The sequence below is a fragment of the Astatotilapia calliptera genome, chromosome 16, assembly GCF_900246225.1.
Source record: "Astatotilapia calliptera chromosome 16, fAstCal1.2, whole genome shotgun sequence".
In the NCBI taxonomy this organism is placed as follows: domain Eukaryota; kingdom Metazoa; phylum Chordata; class Actinopteri; order Cichliformes; family Cichlidae; genus Astatotilapia; species Astatotilapia calliptera.
Window position 1 is genome coordinate 29,016,207 of NC_039317.1, and position 16,403 is coordinate 29,032,609.

At 40.8% G+C, this 16,403-nt stretch overlaps 1 protein-coding gene across 5 annotated transcripts in view; it reads left to right on the forward strand.

Annotated features, from left to right (window-relative positions):
- The window catches only part of hecw2a (HECT, C2 and WW domain containing E3 ubiquitin protein ligase 2a), a 46,997-nt gene extending 32,359 nt beyond the window's left edge, over positions 1–14,638 (forward strand). For all 5 annotated transcript variants that reach the window (XM_026144559.1, XM_026144562.1, XM_026144563.1 and 2 more), the window contains 9 exons: positions 5–118; positions 707–859; positions 3,296–3,394; positions 3,967–4,096; positions 4,182–4,328; positions 7,560–7,674; positions 9,274–9,359; positions 9,804–9,916; positions 11,092–14,638. In XM_026144559.1, the coding sequence (XP_026000344.1) occupies positions 5–118; positions 707–859; positions 3,296–3,394; positions 3,967–4,096; positions 4,182–4,328; positions 7,560–7,674; positions 9,274–9,359; positions 9,804–9,916; positions 11,092–11,203 (1,069 nt within the window). In that variant the 3' untranslated portion in view covers positions 11,204–14,638. The remainder of the gene's footprint in view (positions 1–4; positions 119–706; positions 860–3,295; positions 3,395–3,966; positions 4,097–4,181; positions 4,329–7,559; positions 7,675–9,273; positions 9,360–9,803; positions 9,917–11,091) is intronic.
- The last annotated feature ends 1,765 nt before the right edge of the window (positions 14,639–16,403 follow it).

Below are 16,403 nucleotides of genomic sequence, written 5' to 3' on the forward strand. Positions count from 1 at the left end.
CCAGGCTCATCATACGCAGAGATCACCTTCTGGAGGACGCCTTTAACCAGATCATGTGCTACTCCCGTAAAGACCTGCAGAGGAGCAAGCTTTACGTCAGCTTTGTAGGCGAGGACGGGTCAGAGAAACACATTTACCTCCATTTCATTGGCGTTACTGTTCTTAATAACACGAGATGTTTGCTCACCTCATGCAGGGTAGAGTTTTCTGTTCTCATCTCAAGTTTCAAAGCATAATGTTTAACGCACATCGCCACAGTGCAGGAATGATTGTTTATAACATCAGCATACAGGATTGCAAAAATGAACTGAACAGGCCCTTCATCGTACCAGCCAAAAACCGAAAATCGACCTCATGTTTCAGTTATTGTTTCACCTGCGCTGACTGTGTACATGAGAGAGAGAATCTAGGACCGGAAGAATAACTTAATAAAGCTTTTATAGTCAGTTTAAATAAAACAAAACAAAGGAGACATTGTGTCCCTTTAAAAAAAGGTCAATAGCAGGAAATTAAATGTCACCAAATTTAACAACAAATCATTTTATACGCCTGTACCCGTCTCTTGTTTCCAGTGCAGAAGTATCGTGATTGTGAGGCTGCAAAATCCCATAAACACTATATGCGTTCCTCCTCTGATCCAATCATCAGCCAAAGTCATCAAGGTTCATATGCATGTGTACTCTCATTTTGTGTGTGTGTGTTGCAGGCTGGACTACAGTGGACCCTCCAGAGAGTTTTTCTTCTTGGTCTCTAGAGAGCTGTTCAACCCATACTATGGGCTGTTTGAATATTCAGCTAATGACACGTACACCGTCCAGATCAGCCCCATGTCTGCCTTCGTGGACAACCACCATGAATGGTGAGGTTTCTGTCAGCCTGTGATCTCTGCCTGCCTGTTTGTTTGTTTGTTGCTGTGTGTGCTCCTGTGCTAAATCTAAGGTGTTAATTTTATCTGTCCTGAATGCTGATCCCAAAATGGAAGCAATTTGTGGAGAGCTGTGTGGAAATTTGGATCAGCAATCTGTCACAACTCAGTTTTTTTGCTCAGTGGCTGTGGATGGATGGAGGTCTGAGTAACATGAACCACAGACTATAGTATTCCTTGCTACATTGCAGATTTATCTGTAAATTTATATTGCCGGAATTTCATTATATCACAGGTTTCTGTTTCTTATACCGGTAGGTATTTTTTTTTATTATTTTAGATTTTAAGTGGTTATAATAGGTTTTATAATAATAATGGATTGCATTTATATAGCACTTTTCAAGGCACCCAAAGCGCTTTACAATTCCACTATTCATTCACTCACTGATAGAGGCAGGCTACAGTTGTAGCCACAGCTGCCCTGGGGCAGACTGACAGAAGCAAGGCTGCCATATCGCGGCATCAACCCGTCTGGCCATCACCAGTAGGTGAAGTGTCTTGCCCAAGGACACAACGACCGAGAACCGGCAACCTTCCGGTTACAAGACAAACTGCCAACTCTTGAGCCACGATCGCCCCATGAGGTATAAGAGTGTAGGGAGGGTTTATGTGGCTTAAATATATATATATAAAGGTATACTGTTTATGTGAAAGCTGGATGCAGCCACCATGATATCGCTCACCGGTTTCAACAACAGTGTGCTGGCTGCTGCCGTGTTACTTTTTTTGGAGCCAGAAGTGACCATATTTAGTATCAGGTAATGTTCACTAGCTTTTTTAGCAAGCTGCCTCTGTAATCTTTTTCAGTGTATCAGACACAGATACTTGGTAGTTAGTGCTAAGAAACAGAAGAATAAAACACTGGTCCATTACATAAAAGAACTGCACCTACCAGTGCTGCCGGTACTTCCTCTGTGTCAGAGATATTATATTGTGTATTTCTAAATACACAATATTTGTGTATTTCAAAATGAGTACATTCACTAGAATCAGATCTATCTATCTGATTCTAGTGAATGTACTCATTTTGAACACTGCTATGCAGAACGTGAGCAGAGAGAAAGCGAGAGAATTTGATCTATTTGCTGTCACATACGTTGTAGAATGTGGCTCTGCCTCAATACCTAAACAGGAAAATGAGCACAGTTAGGGGTTGAAGTGGGATATGGCAGGTGGGGGTACCCTAAGATCATTTGTAGTGCTGTGACCACCAATCCAGATCATTCTGGCCCACTTTAACCCCAGAGTATAGCACCATGAATGGTGGACAAGTTATGTGGTTTTTGCTCTTTCATCTCTTTGTAACCGATAAGCACAGATACACCGATAGGATTCTCTTTTATGTGTCATTGTTTCCTCCATTTAGCTTCAAATGTGTTTGATGTTTGAAGGCGTGCAGGGCTGGGAGATAAATACTTCCCTCAAATGTATTAAACCTAAGACAGTAGATACTATAGATATTTATGTAAAGATATGGGGAGTAAAATAAATACTCTAGTAAAGTACAGATACACGGAAATTCTATTTAAGTACACCTGGTGGTCAGGTAGGATGGACTCACTGAGTTTCTTGTTTTTTTTCTTTTTTTGAAGAAGGGTCTTTACTAGAATTTCACTCACCGAACCTTCTTGAATTGCCATGTTATTGACACCATATTTAAAGCAGTTACATCCCTAGATTTAAGCTTTACTAGTATCCAGATAGTGAGTTAGGAGGAAAAATCAACTCTCATGCAGCTGTGATGAAGTTGGGGATTGGTTATAGAGAACAAAACTGTTTTTGTATCAGGCTGTAAACATGTTTATTTTTGCTGTAAAGTTGGACATTTTAACATGGGAGTCTATGGGGACTGACTCACTGCTGGAGCCAGGCTCAAGTGGCCGTTAAAGGAACTGCAGTTTTTGTTCTTTGGGGAAAGTTGTTTGTTATATCGTATGATTAGAGGCAATTGTCAAGCTAAACCTATGTTTGAAAGAACAAAGACAATTTTCTGATGTTATAGAAGTTTCACAACCAGATAGAATCGAGAAGCATCTTTAAAATATGATGCAGATACCAAATTGTTTGTTATCTTCCCTCGTGGTTGGGATTTGTTCTGCCAACTTCAATCTTGTTCTCACAAACCATCTTTAAGATTCTTATTTGTTGTCTCTATTTGTTGGGTCCTCAATCAAGAGAGTTTTAGATATCATAACATGAACATAATGTGTGGAAGGTGCAGCAGACTATGGCACAATGTTTTTGCATCCGCAGGAAAAGATGTAGAATCTGGTTCCTGTGTTGTTTAGACAGTGTGAAAGAAAGCGAGATCACTGCGGTCCTGATGTTGCTGCTGTCTGTATTCACACATATTTTCCATGTTTTATGCAGGTTTCGCTTCAGCGGGCGCATCCTGGGGCTGGCCCTTGTTCATCAGTACCTGCTGGATGCCTTTTTTACCCGTCCTTTCTATAAGGGGCTTCTTCGCATGTAAGTGCCTCAGCCTGCTTCCATTCATTGCAAGTCAGCATTCAGGGTAGCAGCACTTCCTCCCTGACCAAATAAGACCTTGAATGTTTCAGTCAGTCAGCAGCTGTCTGCTTCTCCTGTCAGTAGGAGCAGCACCCTTATTAAGCTTTGTCCAAACAACCTGAAACGCTGCCAAATGTCTGCAATGAGGACAGATGCTGTATTAAATGTGTTCTTAACCTCTCGGGCAGCAGCGATCTGTTCTTAGCTTTATCACCATTAGTGCAGAGATAAGCATTTATCAAATGAAATGTCATATGTTCAGTCCAATATAGTGCTGAATGATCTTAGTATAATCAACAAAGCAAGTGAACGTGCATATTTTCCTGACAGTAATAACATGTGGAATGACCAAGGAATGAAAATTATGCAAAAGCATTCAAAAGATCAGCAAAAGATTTGACACATACCTATGCTTCATCTCCATACTTTGTATGATTAACCTTCAGCCTCACTTGTTAAAATCAGCTGACGATGATTAACGAGCAGGTCATCCCCACCTGTTGACCCCGCTGTGACCCTTATTCATGCAGCCCTTGTGACCTGAGTGATCTGGAGTTCCTGGATGAGGAGTTCCATCAGAGTCTGCAGTGGATGAAGGACAATGACATCGAAGACATGCTGGACCTCACCTTCACTGTGAATGAGGAGGTCTTTGGACAGGTGCGTCTTCAGTCTGTGGTGGCGCCCTGGAACAAGAAAAGCAGACCGCAAATTTTATTATTGTTATTCCTCTGTAATTCTGCAGATCACAGAGCGAGAGCTTAAGCCGGGTGGGGCTGGCATCCCTGTGTCAGAAAAGAACAAGAAGGAGTATATTGAGCGAATGGTCAAATGGCGCATCGAGAGAGGCGTGGCCCAGCAGACAGAGAGCCTGGTCCGAGGCTTCTACGAGGTACAGTGCCGGTGTTACAAATGTTAGAGGTGTCAAAAAGACAAGATAAACAATGCTAAAATCCTCAAAGGGGTTTTAGGGGCATCCCCAAAATCCAACTAAAGGCCTCAAATAAATGCATAACTAAATAAATAAATACAACTTTATTTGTGTGGCATCTTTCACAACAAAAGTACAGAGAATTCCTCATGTGGGAGGACAAATTTCCAAGGGTATAGGCCTGAAAATTTCTGGATCAGATTTAAAGATTCGTCAGCTGCTTAACAGTTGAAATTCAAATTATATTTATGGATTATCTGAGTGGAAGCATACAGATAAAGAACAAAAATGGGACCCAGGATTGAGCCCTGGGGGATGCCAGAGAGTCTGAGGATGTAGGGGGAGGACAAAGCAAGTCTTGCATCCCTAGTACCAAAACACCATTCAAGGTAGCTTATTAGTTTATGATGGTCAGCCATATCTATATCTGTATTTGATTAGAGAAACTAATTATTAATTTATCTACAGCTTTTTTGGCCATTTTCTGTATAGATATTGTTGTTTTTAGTCTACAATTGTGTGATTAAAAGGGGATCTATCATGCTTAGTTCCATCTTTGCTTGGTCAATCAGTTCATCTTCTGGCTAAAAGAAGCAGTTTTAGCTCTTCCCCATTCTTCTGATTGGCTGCTCCTCGCATGCAGAATGTTTGAATTAGCTGGGAGGAGCTTTTGCACTCTAAACTACCCATATAAGGATATCCCCTTTTTGTGACAACATAGAGATCCAAAAATAATAAAAAAGAGTGTTTAGTTCTGTTTTAACTTTCAGCTTCTGGTTCACAGGGATTAAGAACATGTATATGTATGTATATGAATAACATAAGGGAAAGCATAAAAGGTCCATTTTAAATGTGAAATGGCTTCTTTTTATCTTAAAGTGCTCACGACCGAGACTTTAGATGGCCCGTATGAGCAAGGGGACTGATTTAATGTTTTTATTGGTACCTGAACATAATTTTAAGTACTGACTTGAAAAATGCTTGTGCTTTATTGATGCCATGAGCCCCAGTTAAAATAACAATAAGTACAATTTTCTCCTTTATAGCACATAATAGGTATTATCAACCCCATCGATCAATACCGGTGACACAGTATGGCTGCGTCATTGCAGTAGCTGGCTGAAAATCCTCTTTCTTTTTGAACCAGTGCTAACCCAAATGGACATCTGGCATTTGCAGCAGTGCACGATGATGCAGCTTCAAGTTGAAGGGCTAGATATGCTCACGATAATGCCAAAGGAGCAAATGACAAGTTAGCATTTAAGCGATCTACACTGTGATGTGCTAACTCTTTACTACATGTCTGTGATGTTAGCTCTCTTGTCATTATGGGCATTAAAGTAATTCAATGAAAAAGATTACCTGGAGGTACCTGTTGTGGTGCAGTAATGGCAGCTAAACCTGTACTCAAAATCTTTTGAAATATTGACAAAGCCGAGAATGCTTTCTAGTTAAAGTGCTGGTGTGTTAAGGTTTTAGTTATCCATCTCGCCTGTTTTATCTAGAGGGGTTGTCAGAGTGTTGTTAATCTTATTATTATATGAGAGCATGGATAGCAGCAGTGGTGTAATGTAACTTACATATTTTTCTCACAAGTATTTCTATACTCTGCTACTTTCTACTTCTACTCAACTATATTTTGGATGCAGTATTTGTACTTTTTACTCCAGACCAAGTATTTTTAAGGCTCCACTGCTTCTTATTTTGTAGATTTTTAATATAAGCCTACTCATATATAACTCATATATAATTCTGCATTGGTTATGCCCCAGTAATATGATTCTGCACAATGAGTACTTAGATTATGTTAGATTACATTAGGCACTTTATGTAAACACTCACTGGCCGCTTCAATAAATATTAAGTCTCTTTCCAGAAATCATCAGCTGTACATTTACTTTAGAAAATCCACCCATAACAAGTGGATGCGCTACTTGGGTAACAAAAAACTTAATGTGGGACAAACAGTAAGTGTACTGATCCTGAGAGGCATTCAACATATGAAGGGCATGTCTTCTGAATGTGTGAAAAGGTGCTGAAATTTAGTCTATATTTGTATTCTCCTTTATGCCTCAAATACCTATAAAACTGTTGTTGCTGCTTTTTTGCCTAGAGTTGTTTGGGTTTCAGTGAGGATCCATCAGCTCCATGCTTCTGGAGATAAAAATAAGAAAGGGGTCTATGTTATGACCACTTTTCCTTTTATTTGTGATCATTTTCTACAAAAATCTGCATAGCTTTGTGTCTTTGTGATCACTGATCACTAGTGACAGAAGGCGATTTGTTAACCTGCGGAGATCAAACGTGACAGCCTTTCATTAAAAGCTTTTAATGAATGAGACTTTAAGAAGAGGGTCAGAACCAGAGCCAATCAAAATGTGGGACAGGGAGACGAGAGATAAAAATGCTGCCCACCTGGTCACCCCGTGTGACTACTGACAACGTGACAGAACATGAAACATTAATGGAGTTGCTCCTCGGCTGAGCTGTATTATCAGATAGCTGCACTCTTCTTTTGCTTGGCGGATGTAGATAGAAGAAAGAAAATAGTTCCTGCACAAAGCTGCTCTCAACAGTTTGTAGACTTTTATTTTTTATTTTTTGAGTAACCAGGTCATTATTTCTGGACAGAAACATAGCTGCTGAGTTATTAAAATGGATTTTTTTGGTAACATAATGTAACTTCTACCATTTATTACATTCAAGAGAAGGCAGATGTCTCCAAAACTTGGCAGTCAACGGCAGAACAATTTAGATGGATAAACAGCGCTGCAGGCCAAAGGAAGAATATGTAGCTGTCCCTTTAACACTCCAGGAAAATAGATCTGATAGCCTGCTGTCATACAAAGAGAAGACAGAGTGATGAGGAGTGGGTTGTAATGTCTTTTTATGTCAGTTTTTTTCCCCCCTTTTTTAAATAAACAGTATAAGCACAAACCCGCTGCTTTAATCCCTCCCCTGGCAAGTCGACAGACATCCAGGCCTTTGTGCGCCCTGCTTTTCTAAATCCAGAATTTACTGTAAACAAACTGATGGAAACTTTTCCCACAGTGATGTGTCACTGCACAAAAAGGATCTTCCGCCAGCAGTCTGATGTAGGTGGGAGGACTGTGATAAATAAATTGTGATAGATAAATAAATAGGCTGTACCGTGTTTTCACCAATGTTTGTGTGTGTGGTTTGGTTTGTTAGGTGGTGGATGTGCGGCTGGTGTCGGTGTTTGATGCCAGGGAGCTGGAGCTGGTTATTGCAGGCACCGCAGAGATTGACCTGGCAGACTGGAGGAACAACACAGAGTACAGAGGAGGTATGGAAGGGGGGGGGGGGGGGTGGAGGTTGGGTGCAAGGAGGTGGAGGAACGTACTGACAGCTTAGCCTAATGCATGCCCCGCCTCCGGTCCTGCAACATGTTCATTCACAAGTGTGCCACAGCCACTAAACCTCTGCTCTGAGAAGTATTTCCTCATTCATTCATCTCAACTGGTCCAGCGATTTTAACACTCGGGGAGATGCAAGGAAATAAGACTACACACTACTAATAAAAACCATAAAAAAAATCCATCTTCACCCCGAAGAAAGTTCAAATCTGTTTAAATGTCTCTAGCCCCTAAAGTGAAGGTGGTTGTAATTCAGTTTTTCTTTCTACTGTTTGAGGGACACAAGCAGTCCTACCTATTTTGTTTCTGATACTGACACCTTGGCTTTGGGTGTCTACAGATATCAAATACTGATCCAAGACTAGCTGTATTCATGAGAATTATTCTTGTATGTGTATGTAGGCATCCGTGTCGGCTTAAAAACTGAAAAACATATATAAACATTTGCAAATGCATAGAAATTATATTTATTAGTGAAATTATGCTTGAAAATGGAATAAAATGAGTTAAGTGGCACAGACACATGACAGACCTTTATGTTATAGTGAGTGTACTGAAAAACTTTTGCAAACACATAAAGAAAAGCTGGTGATCAACAAGTTTATAATATCTCCAAACTGTTCATGCTTTGTTGCTAATTTAGCTCCGCTGTGAGCAACCAGTACACTGCTGCTCTCTTGTCGCCTTACAAATACAAGACAGCCACCTTAAAAGGGTTTTATGTTGAAAGGTAACAACCCTACAATATTAGAAAATATTAGAGAAAACCCGAACGATCAGACCCCAGTGACAGTAGGAAGGAAAACCTCAATTTTAATAGGAAGAAACCTCCAAAGAACCAGGCTCAGGGAGGGGTCGATAGCTGAAGCCTCTGACTGGCCTCAGCGTCAACTGACTTTGAAGAGGAAGAAGTTTGTTTTGGTCTTTATATGACTGCACCAGTGCCCAACTTAAGATAAGGAAGGATTAATTCGAACAGAAAACCATACAAAGCTACCCTAGAATAAAAATTAGAAGTTTGAAATGAACTGAACAAAGCCCCTTTAATTAATCTGAAAAGACTGAAGCCTTACCTGAAATTAATCAAGTTGTTTTTCACAATATATAATAATTCTCCTGTGAACAAGTGATTAAATTTGCAGGGTAACAGCTGTACTGGACTTCACTTAATGTTACTCTGCAATAAGCTTCAAACCTTTGGAGTTATTACAGCGTATGCGGTGTACAGTCAGGCTGCAGGTGCCGGTGTCCAAAGCCATCACATTTAAAGGCTCTTTAGGGTTCTGGCCAGCAAAGTTGAAAAGGCGCCAGCAGCTGAGAGACAGAACAAAACTCGAGCTGACAATCGGCCATGACTCAGTGTCAGGGTGCTTTTAATGGACGAATCGACTGAGACGCACCAAACCGCTGTGTCCATCAAACATTAAGAAGCAGAGCCAGCTCACAAACCTCAGGAACAGGGGGACGGACGCCCTTATTATTTGTTATTCGTCTGACTCATGCACCATCGCTGTCTTATCTCCCCACAGGTTACCATGACAACCACATAGTGATTCGCTGGTTCTGGGCGGCTGTGGAAAGATTCAACAACGAGCAGAGGCTGAGGCTGCTGCAGGTATATATATTGTACATATATTTATTAGTTTCAGATGTAGCCATTCTTGTATTTTGCTTGTTTACATTATTGTATTTTGCACAACTCTGTTGCTTGTGAAGCTCGCACACAAGAATTTCACTCACATGTGCTGTACCAATGTACCTGCACATGTGATGTGACAATAAAAGTGATTTGATTTGATTTTGATTTGATTTGAGGTAGGGCACGAGGGGGAGCGCATGCACACAGGATGCCCCCGTGTGGACACCGCCTGCAATTACATTTTTTAATATGTTTCTAATTCTGCAGGAATGTCCCATTTATTTAAACAAGGTGTATTCAGTTTTCTGATTTATTTAACACTGAAACAAAGAACCTGAGAGTAAGTGAAATAACCCAAACTTTTTATGGCCTAAACACTGACTACATTTCATCCTTTTCTTGACTCTCTTCTCTCCTCAGTTTGTGACGGGCACCTCCAGCATTCCCTATGAGGGCTTTGCCTCACTACGAGGAAGTAACGGACCTCGCCGATTCTGCGTGGAGAAGTGGGGGAAAATCACCTCCTTACCCAGGTAACCTCACCTTTTAGGGACTATACAAAAATGAATAATAGCAGAGACATTGTAGAGTGAATCTTTTCAAAATAAAATGTCCATAAATATGAACGCTGATCAAACAGGTATGAATAAGGGCTTTAACGGGCTGTTTAGGTTGTTAAGGCTTCATATACGTCACCTCTGTTACTTTTTTTGTAAAATATGATGGGAGAGATACGACACAATTTTAGGGCGTAAACACACTTAAGAATTTTAGTGGATTTATTTATGTGTTTCTCTATGGGGGTCCAAAACCGACAATTTCAAACAAATATCTAGTAAACAAATAACTCAAAAGAAAACTTAATTTAAACTTAACTTAAAAGAAAATTTAACTGCCATTAAATCACTGAAAATACATAAAATAATGACATACAATTTAAGACAAATTTATATTTCTGTATTCATTCGCTTCTTTCTTAATTTGATATAATAGGATATCAAATTAATTATCATACAAATTTGATATAATACGTATGACATTTATCTACCTTTTTAATGCCTTTTTATTTATTTTATTTTATTTTTATCATATTAATTAATTAATTTTTATTTGTTTTTTTTCTATTATTTTCCCCTGGCTTTTGCATACATACTGACATCATTAGACTAAAAAAATGGAAAATGTAACAAAAAATAAATGTTTAGGGGCTCATTACAAATGTTAAAAAACATAGATGCAAACATAAAAAAACAGAACCATCAATTTATGTCACATTTTATATAATAACAATTTACATACATTTTTTTTGGTTTGTTTCTAAGACAAATAAAATATTAATATTGTTAAAAATATATTTTTTTAAGTGAAGTTTAAAAAAAAAAAAAAAAAAGCAATACTGTTTCTGATCAAAGATCATATTCTGATTTTGACGTTCATTCACAGCGTTTTAATTCATTATTTAAATGTTGGGTTTTTTTGTATGTTTTTTGAATGCAAAGCACTTAAGGTCAACTCTATTGCTATTTCTAAATGTTCTCTATAAATACAAGTGACTAATAAAGACGCAGCATACCTGCAGCTCTGTAGGGTATAAGTGCAGCAGTTTTCTTTTTGGGTGTATTATTTGACAGGAACAAAAGCAGAAGAAAAATCTAACAGATGACTCATCTCATCATCTGTTTCATAAGGTCTCGCTGTGTTTCCACAGGGCTCACACTTGCTTTAATCGTCTGGACCTCCCGCCCTACCCGTCCTTCTCCATGCTCTACGAGAAGCTGGTAACCGCTGTCGAGGAAACGAGCACGTTCGGCTTGGAGTAACCTCAAATTGGCCGACACCCAGGAGAGAGAACCATCTGGAAATCTGTGTTCCTCACTTAGAGGCATTAAAAATAAAACTAATATCCTCAAAAGGCAACTAAACCCCCCTCCCTTCCCCTCCCTGGATGACGCTGCTGTTTTTTCCGACTGGCTTTACATCACTCGGCACGCCGGCTTTGCTCTGATTCTCCACCTCCGACAGCTTCAGGACAAAAGACGGAGAATCGGAGGACGGGTTGAAAAGCTGTACAGTACAATTTCTTGTTTTCATGGTAACCTTTGTTCACTGAGCCACATGTGTGCTTTATCTCTTTAGTTAATGGCCTTGGTTACTGGATTTCTAGCACCTCCTCCTCCACCTCCTCAGAGACAGCTGCTCCAAAAACCCACTGAGTTCCTTTTCCCTTCTCTGGACCTCAAAACTGTGCCCGTCCCGCTCCGGGGCTGCAGTGATATGAACTATAAGACACACCAATCACCTTTGCACAAATACACACTTAAGCATTGTCTTTGTATTATGAGTGCAAACCAGTGTTTTCCCCGAGAGTCTTCATCGGCGCGGGAAGAAGTGACATTTTAGTCTTTAAACCGAACGCTGGCTGCTTGTTCGAAGAGAGGGGACACACTGGTGTGCACAAATACACACTGAAAACACACCTGTTCTCACAGTTTAGAACCCCAAATGAGCTGGACATGGAGTCGCAGGTCATCGGCGGTGCTTGTGCGCAGCGTCAGTGACACATTGTGGTAATGACGGCAGGTTTGAGGTCAGGACTGTTACCTTCAGTTACTGCGACACCACAGCCCAAAAACATAAAAAAAAAACATGTGACACATGAACGGTTTCAACAGAAGCGCAAGGTTCCTGTCTTACAACACATTTCTCATGAGCAATAGAGGCACTTTCTGACATAACACACAAAGTCCTCCCCAGCCAGTGAAAGTGATGAATGTACCAAACCAGTGACTGAATGTATGAACCTCGAGCAGGAAACAGAAGTTGAAAGGTTTCAACATAAGCGTGACTCGGTTTGTTTAAGCACTGATGATTTATAAATGCAATGATGGCTCATGAGATGCATCTATGGTGCTGCCAGCTTGCTCGGGGGATCAGGGCTCAAATGAAAGAAATGCCAAACTAGGTCACAGGTCGTAACATTTCCTGGGAGGAAAACATTTTACTGATAACAACCCTCAAAAATAACCCAATTCCTTGATTAAACTGATCATTGGGCTCATTTTTATGGTTTTTAATGGCTTTATTTGTGTTTATCGCATCTATATTCTTTCATTTACCAAGGATGCATATTTTAAAGTGTTTTAACTTAAATATTTATCTTTTTAAATCATTTTTTATGCAGAAGGACATCTCAGTCTGTTAGCCATGCACTAACATTAGTCACTGCAAAACATCACAATGCAGTAATTAGGAGGAGAAAATTACAATCATATCAAATTTTATGCCGTTAAAAAATATATATATATTTCACTCATGTAACACTTTTCATGGTTGGACCAATAAGATCCCCAAAATGATAAAATAGAAGTCACTGATGGAGTGCAGTTGTGAGGAGAAGACAAAATGTTTTCTTTGCAGCTCTCAGTTCAACTCAGACTTTGACAGGACAGTGGAAGGTCAAAATAATGGCATATACCCATCACTTTTTACATTTTACACTTAACTAATCATCACAAAAAGCAGATCCACGATTTTAAACATCATGTATAGCAATTACTACTGTTACTGCTAAAGTAAAAGAAGGATTTAGGAATAAAAATCCACATTTTAAGTATCAAAAATAAATTTCTGGTATTTTTAGAAAACTAAACTGCTTGAAAATTGTTTAAATTAATTGCATTATGGTGCTTTTAAGTTGCATATAAACCTTTGCTTTCATAGATGTGCAGCATCTGAGGTCCAACTCCCCTGAGCAACGCAGTGGCCGCTTTGATGCATCGCTCTAGTGAATGGCTATTAGATGTACCATGAGGCATTGGTGGGATTATTTTAGTGCCTCTTGGGAATGAAGTTTTATTTCTTTGCAAACATGTGACCAGATCCAAGCGTCTCACTGTAGGAGCTGCAGTTTTTAAAACAAAATATCAGATATCAACACCAGAGGGCAGCAAAGTCCCACTCAACTCAAACAACCAGTGGTCTGGTCCTCTCTGAGTGGCTTCCTGACCAGGGTAGATTAAGATGATGATGATGGCCTTGTACTTTAGAACTTGTTGCATACAGTCCATGCCAGACAGTAGTTTTGTCTCTGAAGCATGTGATCGAACATTGAGTGCACTCACACACACAAACTCATTTTCTACAGGGTGCATGCAAGATTACACCTACTGTACAGAGTCCTGTTGGAGTTAGACCACAGGGGCTGGAATAGTGGTAGAGATCCCCACCTGCGATGCGACATGTGTGGGCAGACTTTTGTATCTGAGCCCCGCCTCCCTACCCACACCTCTCGCCCACCCCCGCCCTAATAATGCATGCAGGATCTTCCTGGTCAGCTCCGTGAGCTGGACCTGGTAGAAACTCCTAGGTGGCGTTGTGTTATAGCTCGATATTGCATGCTGAAATAGTGCAACACACTGTCCTTACTAGCTTTTTTTGCATGAGGATATTGCTATACATTCAGACAAAGGGGTGAGGGAGCTGGTTAAATTGTGCCACTCCAGTTGTGGCGCTCCGGTTGTGGCGCTCCACCTGAGGCGTGCGCCCTTGTGCTCACCTGGCACTGTCGTACCTTTAGCTCGTGGGAACAAGGTGGAGGATGATGGTGTTTGTTAGCTCTCTCCGTGACAGTGGAACAGCGAGTATTTTGGCAGCATGCTTCGAAAACTTCACATGTGCGTGTCTGCCTGTCTCAGTCACAGGCTGATGGTCATGGTTCATTGCTGAACAGGTAATGGATCAATAGGGCTGCTTTTGATTTTGTGAGAGCACATGTATGTGTACCATGTGTGGAGTCCTGTTTGTCTCTTTGTATATAAATGTATATGTATGTCTGTCCTGTTGTGTGTTTAAATATATATATTTTGCACCGGATGTACCAAAGGTTTGGGGCTTGCAAAGTCAACCATTAGGCCTGCTCTCTATTTCAGTCGAACAACCACACATTCCCCCCTCCTCCCCACCGCTGTTTCTGGCTCACAGAGCATCACCTCATGTTTGCTTGAGGAGCAGATTTGTGGCATGGGCAGCGACGCTTCACGTTAGGATATTCACCCGGTTGGGTCAGTTTCGGTTCACCATCAATTTGAGGCTTTTCAGGTGCAGATGAAGACTGCTGCACCGCTCGTCTTTCTGTGTACATCTGACAGGACCCGGCTCCAGTTTTCAGAATTCCACTCTATGCAAAGCTCCTGTATGTGTGTGTGTGTCCATTTCACTCCAATGATTGTAATAAAAGAACAAATGGAAAATTTTTATGAATGATTCACGATCTTACTTATCTTTTACTAAAGTTATCTAATATACAGTGGCTTGCAAAAGTATTTGGCCCCCTTGAACTTTTCCACATTTTGTCACATTACAGCCACAAACATGAATCAATTTTATTGGAATTCTGTGTGAAAGACCAACACAAAGTGGTGTACACGTGAGAAGTGGAACAAAAATCATACATGATTCCAAACATTTTTTTTTTACAAATAAATAACTGAAAAGTGGGGTGTGCGTAATTATTCAGCCCCCTGAGTCAATACTTTTAGAACCACCTTTTGCAGCAATTACAGCTGTCTCTACCAGCTTTGCACATCTAGACACTGAAATCCTTGCCTATTGTTCTTTGCAAAACAGCTCCAGCTCAGTCAAATTAGATGGACAGCGTTTGTGAACAGTAGTTTTCAGATCTTGCCACAGATTCTCGATTGGATTTAGACCTTGTCTATGTTTTGTGATAAACCATTCCATTGTTACCCTGGCTTTATGTTCAGGGTCGTTGTCCTGCTGGAAGGTGAACCTCTGCCCCAGTCTCAAGTCTTTTGCAGACTCCAAGAGGTTTAGTAGGCAGGGATAGCTCAGTAGGTAGAGTGGTGGCCCCATGATCGGAAGGTCGGGGGGTTCAACTCCACTGAACAGCTACCCTGAGGTACCCCTGAGCAAGGTACCGTCCCTGCTCCCCGGGCGCTGCATTGGTGGCTGCCCACTGCTTCACTGGGCGAATGGGTTAAATGCAGAGGAACTATTTCCCTATGCGGACTAACACATACACATTATTACACATTTCTTCCAAGATTGCCCTGTATTTGGCTCCATCCATCTTCCCATCAACTCTGACCAGCTTCCCTGTCCCTGCTGAAGAGAAGCACCCCCAGAGCATGATGCTGCCACCACCATATTTGACAGTGGGGATGGTGTGTTCAGAGTGATGTGCAGTGTTAGTTTTCCGCCACACATAGCGTTTTGCATTTTAGCCAAAAAGTTCAATTTTGGTCTCATCTGACCAGAGCACCTTCTTCCACATGTTTGCTGTGTCCCCCACATGGCTTGTGGCAAACTGCAAACGGGACTTCTTATGGTTTTCTGTTAACAATGACTTTCTTCTTGCCACTCTTCCATAAAGGCCAACTTTGTGCAGTGCACGACTAATAGTTGTCCTATGGACAGATTCCCCCACCTGAGCTGTGGATCTCTGCTGCTCGTCCAGAGTCACCATGGGCTTCTTGGCTGCATTTCTGATCAGCGCTCTCCTTGTTCGGCCTGTGAGTTTAGGTGGACGGCCTTGTCTTGGTAGGTTTACAGTTGTGCCATACTCCTTCCATTTTTGAATGATCGCTTGAACAGTGCTCTATGGGATGTTCGAGGCTTGGGAAATCTTTTTGTAGCCTAAGCCTGCTTTAAATTTCTCAATAACTTTATCCCTGACCTGTCTGGTGTGTTCTTTGGACTTCATGGTGTTGTTGCTCCCAATATTCTCATAGACAACCTCTGAGGCCATCACAGAGCAGCTGTATTTGTACTGACATTAGATTACACACAGCTGCACTCTATTTAGTCATTAGCACTCATCAGGCAATGTCTATGAGCAACTGACTGCACTCAGACCAAAGGGGGCTGAATAATTACGCACACCCCACTTTTCAGTTATTTATTTGTAAAAAATGTTTGGAATCATATATGATTTTTGTTCCACTTCTCACGTGTACACCACTTTGTATTGGTCTTTCACATGGAATTCCAATAAAATTGATC